The sequence below is a fragment of the Saimiri boliviensis genome, chromosome 2, assembly GCF_048565385.1.
Source record: "Saimiri boliviensis isolate mSaiBol1 chromosome 2, mSaiBol1.pri, whole genome shotgun sequence".
In the NCBI taxonomy this organism is placed as follows: Eukaryota; Metazoa; Chordata; class Mammalia; order Primates; family Cebidae; genus Saimiri; species Saimiri boliviensis.
The window spans coordinates 61,112,433-61,122,269 of NC_133450.1; the positions used below are offsets into that span (position 1 = coordinate 61,112,433).

A 9,837-nucleotide genomic window follows, 5' to 3' on the forward strand; every position below is an offset into this window, starting at 1 on the left:
GTACACATTCTTATCAAGAGAAAAATAAAATGGTTTGGTATTCAAGTTTTTCCATGGGTTCAAAAATGCACAAGAACCTAGAAACTTTGGAAGAAACCCAGCTTACTTTTGCTTTGATGCAATCAGAAGATTGCAAATCAATACTTAGTATTAACGTTTTAATTGAGAATTCACATCACCATAATTCAAAATAAGGATTAGCATCTTGATGTTTAGGAGAGGGCTATTTGGTTGGGGAGGTCATTACACCAGAGAGCACAAACATTGGAAGGCGAAAATGTAAATTGTTTGTTTTCTTGGGCAAGGACATACAGCAAACACTTGAATTGGTGGTCAACTATAATTTGCTTCTAGAGCCAGCAATTCTGGCAACACTACACTTTGGATTTATAGCAAAGCACACAAGTAGTAGTGACTTTGAAAGCAAAGGATAAAAGAACCAAGGGAAAAGTTGCTAGTTCTTAAAGGTCTGTGTCTCATTAGAGGAACTTAAGGACCTTCCCCTCAATCTAAAAGCAGCATACAATCTTGCTGCTTAGCCCCAGCATACCCACAGCTGTTCCTAATTACTCCTGGAGGACGCAGTGATATTTGAGTCTGGGTTATCAACAATCCTTTATTTATTTTATTTTATTTTTTGCTGGGGATTTCAAACCAATATACCCCCAGCCTGAACAACATAGATTTCCTTTCCGTTCTGGTAATTATTTTTTAAGGTAAATTATACTGTCTTCTATTGATTTCCAATGTCTTGAAAAGTTCAATCACTTCTCCACATCCTCCAGAATAAACATAAGAAAATATCTCTCCCCAGAACTACCTGGTCCCTTAATATCACCATCCTAAGGCACTTCCACTTCCTTCATCTTCAGGGAAGGAGTGTGCAGTTGTGATTTAGCCCCTCAGTGGAGTAGACTGAATTTAGAGGAAGGGGGATTTCTGCAGAAATCGTCAGTTACACAAGTAAGTTCTTCTTGGTTACCTCATTCATCAAAAGTGAAAAACTGTTCACAGGAGTGCCCCTGTCCCATTTCCTTATGCATCACTAGAGCCAGGAGGGGACCCCGCCAGCAAGGCACCCTCTGCTCTGTCCCGAAGACCACAGTCCCCGACCTTCACCCCATTGCTTGTGCAATGTGCAGAACTGGAGCCCAAAGCTGCAGGCTCAGCATCACTCTCCAGGCCCTCTGGGCCCATAGGCCCCTTCCTTGGCTGCGAAGAGGGGCTTCTGTGAAAGCAGAGCTTGAAAAGCCCCAGTACTGTCATGGTCAGGATCACCAACCCTACAACTGCTATGCTCACAAGTATGAAGACCACGGTGGAGGAGGAGTCGAAAGCCTGAGGAGTGACAGAGGAAATCGTAGAATTAAACTTGGAAATCACGCTCCCTGATGGGGTGATGGTGACCGTTGACTCGGCTTGAAGAGACACTTGACCAGTAGACGTCGTGCTCTGTGCTGCCCACTGAAGAATCTCAGGAATAGATGTTACTGAATTGTCTGGTTCAGGGACAAGTGGTATCTCTCTGGGCTTCTCGTCGACACTGCTTGACCATGTTCTCGCTGGCACGGGGCTGGCTGCAGTGGCTAATGGGAGCCTGGTGGGCACCCTGGTCCCCCCAAGGGTCGGCTGTCCTTCCCCACTGGTCACACAAGAGCGCCCATCCTTCCCCAGCTCGAAGCCAGCAGCACATTCGCAGGCAAAGTCTCCCAAGCCGTCTAGGCAGTTAGAGAGCTCTGCGCATTTGCCTGCACGGAGGTACCTCTCGGGGCAGGGACAGAGCACATCGCCCGAGGGGAGTTTGTCCCAGCGAGCGCCGATTTCATCCGCGATGCAAGTAACTGAGACAGGGAGCTGTCCCGGGCAGAGCGCACTCACCGAGGTCCCGGGGGGACTGAAGTCCAGAGCCGCACTGTGTAGCTGGAAGGGCGCGCGATAGCTCAAGTTAGAGGCGGCCCCGGGGCGCGGCGCAGGACACAGGACCTCAAACTGGTACTTGCACAGGTAGCCGTTGGCGCGCTGGTGGCATCGCATCTCCTTCCAGCCCGCGGGCTCGACCCCACCGGTGGCCTGGAGTACCGCGCATTTCCGCGCGGTGCAGGAGCGGTGGGGCTCCTCCACCCACTGCAGCGTGTCATTTTCGAACCCGCCGGCGTCGGAGGACAGCCAGGAGAAACCGCGCAAAGGCTCGTTTTCCATGGTGCAGTGGGAACGCCCGCGCTCCAGCGCGACCCAGACCAGCAGGTCTTTGGAGCCCCCTCCCGGTCCTGGGCCTGCCCGCAGGAGCGCGAGCACCGCGCGCAGCTCGGGGCCCCCATGCACCGTGCTGAGCGCCCCGCCGCGCAGGAGGCAGGCCTCCTCGGCCGCCTGCCGCTTCATGGTAGCGTGGTGCAGACTGTAGCAGGCCCCCGAGGCCGAGCAGCCAGCACGGTCGGCAGTGGGGTGTTCGCCGCCGCCCGGCCCGGGCCAGAGCGCCTGCCAGAGAAGGCACAGGGCGAACGTCGGCCTCATTCTCGGAGGCCCCGCACGCAAAGCTGCTCCCAACTTGGATCTGTCCCGCTGGAGGAGGACGCGGAGCTGCCTCTGGAGCGCGGTCACCGCCCTCTACAGCTGGCTTCCCCAACCGTGTTTCCCCTCCCTTCCCCTCCGCCCTCGCTCCCAACGGACCCCCCAGCTGCCAAGAATCCCCCGGCGGCTGGCCCAGCGGCCAACAGCTTCCCTTAGGCCGCGACAGGAAATGTGTGCGGAGCGCTGCCAGGCCCTGTGCAGCCCTGATTTATTCTGGGGTCAGGAACACAGCTGGCGCCGGGGCACAGGGGACGCAGTCGACTAGAAGGTCAAACACCCTGCTTGGAGCAAGAGGAGAAAGTCGCCACTGGGATGAAGTGTGTGGTTCCGTTCAGGGAGTTTCATCAAGACCGCAGAACCCATAACACGTAGGCGAACATCCGCAGGAAGGACTGGAGAAAGAAACTGGCTCATGATTATAAGACCACGCCTGCCTATTGTGTTTCTGTCCTGAGCTGTGGAGTTAGCCTCAGAATAATTCGTAGACGGCTTCAGCCTACAGGGACGCCTACGCCGGTGGGGGGAAAAATCTTGTGAAACAACTTAGCATGTCCTTTTGCCACCAGAGGCAGCACTGCCTAACTGCCTATCTCTATATGGGTCTCTGCTTCTCTGTTAGGGCAAGAGATTTCAGGCGTGCTAGCTGCTAAATAATTTGCCGTTGTTTGAGTATTTTAAATAGGAAACTCTGTTTCTTCCATCAGCAGTTGCCTTAGAAGTTTATTTTTCACTTCCACTTGTTTCTCTTTGAAATTGACCATACTGATTCATTGAAGAAAGGAAATGTGTTTCTAGGCCTAAATGAAAAATAATGGCCATACATCTTAACTGTTAGGTTGTTAGCTTTCCTTGCCGCTATGTTGGTTCATAAATTCTTCAAGCTTATAGGTTACACATAAGTGAGTTTGTGGCCTTATAAATATCTGAGAACAACTGCCCTATGTATGATTTTAGCCTTGAACTATTTTAGTATCATTTTCTCCTATGACTGAGTGGCAATATTTATAATAGTAAGTTGTAAACGTCCCCTTTAAGGAAAATTGGAGTTCAACATCCTTAAGAAATTAAAATGTTTATTCCATTATAGTGAATATTGTATACTGTCGAAAAAAAATCCTGTAATTTGAAAGATGGGTGAGCAAATTTCTTCAGAATTCCAATGGGTGTTTTGTTTTAAGATAAACATTTCAACTCAATGGGGACTGGGAAGGCATTAAAGATTAATAAAGAAAGGCTAAAAATTGTACTGTTATGAAAGGATTTCTTGTTAGCAATTTAGACAATTCTGTATCAGTTTAGGAAATATATCATCTATCTTGGCTCATAGTGGCCAAATACGTTGCAATTAAAAATACATGAAGAGTTTCAGCTAAGCTCTCTTAGAGATGTCTGATGCTTTTTAAAATATCTTCATTCAGAATGAAAGTTGTCCTTCCATGAAGAATGCATATAAACTCACTTTGTTGTACTGCATTCAGGTTGATGAGGAGTGGGAGGGAAGGTTTCAGGATCACATCTGTATGCTTCCATCTTATTTTTACCATAACTCTCATTCTTCTTTCCTCCTAGCAATTCCATGTATTTTAATAAACAACAGTAAATCCACGAGTCATCATCATACTTACCTTACTTTTGCGGAGTGTAAAGTTTTGCCCTAGGATTTCTCTCCTGCCCTATTTCCTGATTTAAAGAACATCCCTTAGTCCTTCTCTTCAGATGTCTGAGAATCACCTTAAACATGGCTTTGCACTTAAATTAGGTAACTTAACGTCTTACGAGAAAGAAACTTGAAAATCCAGAAATTGAATTGAATGGATTTTAAAAAACACTGAGTCACTTGGGCCAGCTTTCAATAGACCATTGCATTCTTATGGCTGTGTTTGTAAATGTGTCCATGTAGCATGGTATTTTTAATAAAGCCTTTTTCAAACTTAAGTAGCCAATAGAAATCTCATCGATATCTTTGAAAATCATCTGGGATGAGATGAGGTATCTACAGTAAGAAAGAAAGAATGGCTGGAAAGTTTATGATAAATACATGATCTCACTCCCTGACACTCTACCTAGGGAAGTGGGATTATGGCAGAGAACACATGTATATCAGAGTACTGATCATGACCATGACCATGACCATATCATGGAATGACACAAGAGTTAGGAAAAATTAGCTTAAAGTAGGACATAAATAGTTTTGTAATTATTTTGAAATATACAGTTTATCTGAACAAATTAGAAATGGAGGGAAGTTTCTATTTTTAAATAACATTCATTAAGATTATAATATAGAACCATTTTACACCCACTGGATTCCAAATGCCTAAAAATCTTATAATGCCAAATGTGAATCTATTGGCTCTTTTACATGTTACAGATTGGAATAACTATTTTGGAAAATTTTGACATCTTTTCACTAAAATGAAATATTTGCAAATTCTATACTCTAGCACTTATACGATAAGGTATAAAATTAAGAGAAATTTTTGCACACATGCAACAGAATATATGTAAAAATGTTTATAATGACACTATTCATATTAACAAAACCCAGAATCAATCCAAATGTCCAAAAACAGTATATAAATAAACTGTAGTATATTCACTGTTACTATTACATAAGGAATCAAAATGAGTACAGTATAGTTGCAAGAAACAATATGAATTAATTTTAGCAACACAATGCTAACAGATAGAAATTTCAAAAATTATACAGATCCTGACATTTTTATACAATTAAAAGAACAGTAGTAGATATATGTTTGTGTATTATTTGGAAAAATATTTACAATAAAATGAGATTAAAAAAATAAACATAAGAATGTCAAGGAATGAGACTATGCGGCTTTTTTGCACTATCCAAATAATAGAATTTTTATTCCATTATTAAAAATAAATAATTAGTAATGAACAAATAAATAAAAATGGGTACATCTGGATAAATAATAAGTGAATGACATGAAGCAGGAATTATAATTAATTTAATTCTGAGTGGCTGAGTTTCAAAATGAAAAATAAAAATAAAATCCAAATGTTAATTACATTTTAAATATATCTTCAGTGTATTTTTCTCTAATCTCATGCTCTTTGGCAGCATTTCTAAATGTAATCCAATTGTTTATATGAAATAAATATTTCTCTATGGTTCTAGACTTTTCAGATAATCTGTTATTAGTAAGAATCATGTGTGATATTTACTTGTTCATTCATTAATACAACACAACTCAAGGAATTAGAATATATAAGAAAAGTAAGATTAGCCCAACATTTTAAATTTAATTATTAATTTAAAATATTTGAAACAAAGATGGAGAAAGATAAATATTCACTAATCTAATACCAAGTAATATTCATTTATAAAGTTGATCCTCATTCAATAAATTCTGTCATTGTTGAAGGAAAACACCTTCTGGATCTTAGTATATTTCTGAGTTCAGTTTAGAGGAAATACTTTAGAGGAAACTTTAGAGGAAAATACTTCAGAGGAAACTGAAAAGGAGACAACATTTCATTAGGGGAACGTGGCATCCAGAAGGTAATCTACAGAAACTAAGAATTATGAAGATCCATAGCCTTTTAGAACTGGATTGCACTTTAGCAAAATAATCTTTTTAAAATATGTTTTTAACTGAGAGCATTTTAAATTCTGAGTTTCTATCACTTCATTGACTCTTAATAGATAATATAGTTTCATCTCCTAATAAATTCATACACACATGAATAGCAAAATTCATACACACACTTCTTTTAGGTGACATTGTACTTAACACATCTGCAAACATTTATGTAAAATCAGTTATTTTATAAATATATATTTCAGAATTATAAGTATTCTACTGGCTTAGTTAATACTTATCAAACATCCCTGGGAGGGTATGAGGTGCCCTGTAGCTAGAATCCCAGAGGTCTGCAGGTGACAGTGGGATGTCCTTTCTTTCACACCTTCCCCGGGAGCCACTTGGGGAACAGCTAGTGAACAACATAATAAAATTGTAACAAGAAATAACTTAAAAAAAATAAACATTCAGTTTTTATTCAAACTGCTCTCTGAACAGTCTTTGCTGACAAAATTCCATGTATCTTGGAAATGATATAAGAAACTATTCTCTGGTGGACATTACAGAATTACTGTGCTCACCCAATGCCAAGTTTGTTATCAAGAAATAATGGAGAAATGACTTTGCAAACAAAAAGCTTATTATAATCCAATGCCTAACAAGTTCAAAAGTATAAATACTATTTACTCACTATTCAGATTATTTTTTCAGAATTGCTTCCAATGCCAATTTGCAAGTCACACTTAAAAATCAATCACAACATCTGGGGACAAGATGACCAACTGTATATAGCCAGGAAGTACCACTACCACTGAGAGAGATCACAATTTTAAGTAAACCAACAAAATTGGAATTAGCTGAGAGAGAAAGTGCTGAGAGTGGATGGAGATGAGACACAGACACTGAGAGTCTGAAGAAGGAAGAAGCTGGGAGTCTTGCATGGGGTACCTGAATGCTAGGACTAGTTCCTGCCCAAACAGCTCCTGGGGAAGGGGCAAATAAAGGGACTATGGGTCAGCTTACTGTCTGCAGACCTCTGGGATCCTAACTACAGGGTACCCCATGTCCCCTCATGGCTGTTTGAGCTAGCAGAGAGATCTGCCCTGAGAGTAGGCAGAGATGGGGCTTCAGCCAGTGTGGAGCCAGGAGTCTTTATAGCAGGGTAGTTCTGGCAGAGAATGGTAACAGGTTTCTAACCTTCAGAGCTCCCTATCTATCTCCCCAGTTGACCACTGGTCCAGGAGAAGATGGGGGTGGCTTTTGCACAGGACTGGGACACATTGGTTTTGCAGTCCCTACAGCCTTCCAGTCCCTCCCAGGGCCCCCACCTAGCTGCCCTGCAGAAGCATGTGCACAATGCAGGCTCCTCTGCCCAGCCTGGGTGTTTTGCTCCACCTGAGTACGTTCCTCGTGGCCTGGGAGCATTTCAGGTACCCTAGTGCACCTAGAACCCAAGTCTAAGGGTCCAGAGGATGGAGCCCTAAGCCAGTCCTGGCTCCCCATGGCTACCGCACATAGTTCAGCAGTGCTGAATGAAGATCACTGGCCAGCATTCAAGTCGAGGAAAAGCCTACATTCTGAGTGCTAAGAAGGGTAAGATGTGTGGGTTCTTGGACTGGCAAAGGAGCAAGGCATACCTCCCTTTGCAGGGACAGTCTGAAAAGGGTGTGGCCCCTCTCTCTGCCATGGCCTCTGCTAGAGGAATCCCTGTGGCTCAGAGCATGTAACAAAAGAAATGTGGGCATGGCATCAGTGATCAGAGGGAGCTCCCTAAGACCTAGGAAAAGACCGGGTAGTGGAGTCACCTTTCTCCCAGCACACCCTGCACTGCAGACCACTGATGCAAATGTAAAGAAATACAAAGGAGCTGCACACACACCTAAGTGCCTATTTACCAACCATTACTCTTAAGCACTATCTCCTGGATCACAGTCCAAACTACAATACCAAAAATATTTTGCTAACATACCACCCACTGAAACCAAGGGCAATAATTCAGATACAAATAAAGACCCTGTACAGAGACTTAGCCCTCTAAAAACATACATAAATGACTATACTCAACTTACACCATAGCTAAAGTAACACCACCCCTACCAGATGAGAAAGAATCAGCACAAGAACTTCAGCAATTCAAAAAGCCAGAGTGTCCCCTTACCCCCAAAGAAGCCCACTAGTCCCCAGCAATGGTTTTTAAACCAGTCTGAAATGACTGAAATGACAGACATAGAATTCAGAATCTGGATGGCAAAAAGCTAATTGAGATTCAGAAGAAAGTTGAAACGCAATCCAAGGAATCCAAGCAATCCAGTAAAACAATTCAAGAGCTGAAAGACAAAGTAGCCATTTTAGGAAAGAAACAAACTGAACTTTTGTAGCTGAAAAATTCACTACAAGGTTTTCATAATACAATTGGAACTATTAGCAGAATGGAACAAGCTGAAGAAAGAATCTCAGAGCTTGAAGATTGGTTTTTTGAATCAGACAAAAATAAAGAAAAAAACTGAAAATAATAAGAAAACCTCTGAGAAACATGGGATTATGTAAAGATACAAAATCTAGGACACACTGCATTTCTGAAAGAGAAGGAGAGAGAATAAGCAACTTGAAAAATGTATTTCAAGATATAGTCCATGAAAATTTCCCTAATCCCACTAGAGAGGTTTACATACAAATTCACAAAGTACCCAGACCCCCCTTCTGGATACTATACAAGATGACGATCCTCAAGGCACAAGGTAATCAGATTCACAGTCAATGAAAAAAAAATCTTGGAGGCAGCGCTAGAAAGGAGGGTCAGGTCACATATTGGGGAACCTCATAAAACTAGCAGTGGACTCTCTCAGGAGAAACCTTATAAGCAAGAAGAGATTGGGGGCAAATTTTGAGCATTCCAAAGAAATTTCAACAAAGAATTTCATATACAATTAATCTTCATAAGCGAAGTAAAAGTAAAATTGTTCTCAGACAAGCAAATGCTGGCTGAGGGAATACATTTCAACTAGACCAGCCTTAAAAGGCGTCCTTAATGGAGTACTTAACATGGAATTGAAATAATAGTACCTGCTACTGCAAAACACAGTTAATCACATAGCCCACAGACACTAAAAAGCAAATACACAAGTCTACATAACACCCAGCTAACAATGTGATGACAAGATCAAAATCTCAAATGCCAATACTAATCCTGATTGTAAATGGGCTAAAAGCCCCACTTAAAAGAGATATATAATGGCAAGCTGGATAAAGACAAGACCCAACTGTCTGCTCTCTTCAAGAGACCCATCTCACATGTAATGACACTCACCGGCTCAAAGTAAAGGAGTAAAGAAAGATCTACCATGCAAACAGAAAACAAAAAAGGGCAGGAGTTTCTATTATTATATCAGATAGAACAGACTTTAAATCAATAACAAGAGGGACAAAGAAGGGCATTACATTATGCTAAAGGCTGCAACCTAACAAGAAGACTTCACTATACTAAGTATATACACATTCAACACTGAAACACCCAGATTCATGAAAGAAGTTTCTCTTAATATATGAAAAGACTTAGCCACACATTAACAGTGGGAGATTGCAACACCCCACTGACAACACTAAACAGATCACTGAGGCAGAAAACTCACAAAGAAACTCTGGAGTTAAACTCAATACTTTATCAATTGGACTAACACACATCTAGAGAACAACCCACCTAACTATCACAGAATATGAG

At 42.0% G+C, this 9,837-nt stretch overlaps 1 protein-coding gene across 1 annotated transcript; it reads right to left on the bottom strand.

Annotated features, from left to right (window-relative positions):
- Positions 1-602: 602 nt before the first annotated feature.
- Positions 603-2,882, bottom strand: CLEC14A (C-type lectin domain containing 14A). Its single transcript, XM_003924187.4, has one exon. It carries the CDS (start codon positions 2,509-2,511, stop codon positions 1,036-1,038), a length of 1,476 nt encoding a protein of 491 aa, XP_003924236.1. The 5' UTR covers positions 2,512-2,882; the 3' UTR covers positions 603-1,035.
- Between the last annotated feature and the right edge of the window lie 6,955 nt (positions 2,883-9,837).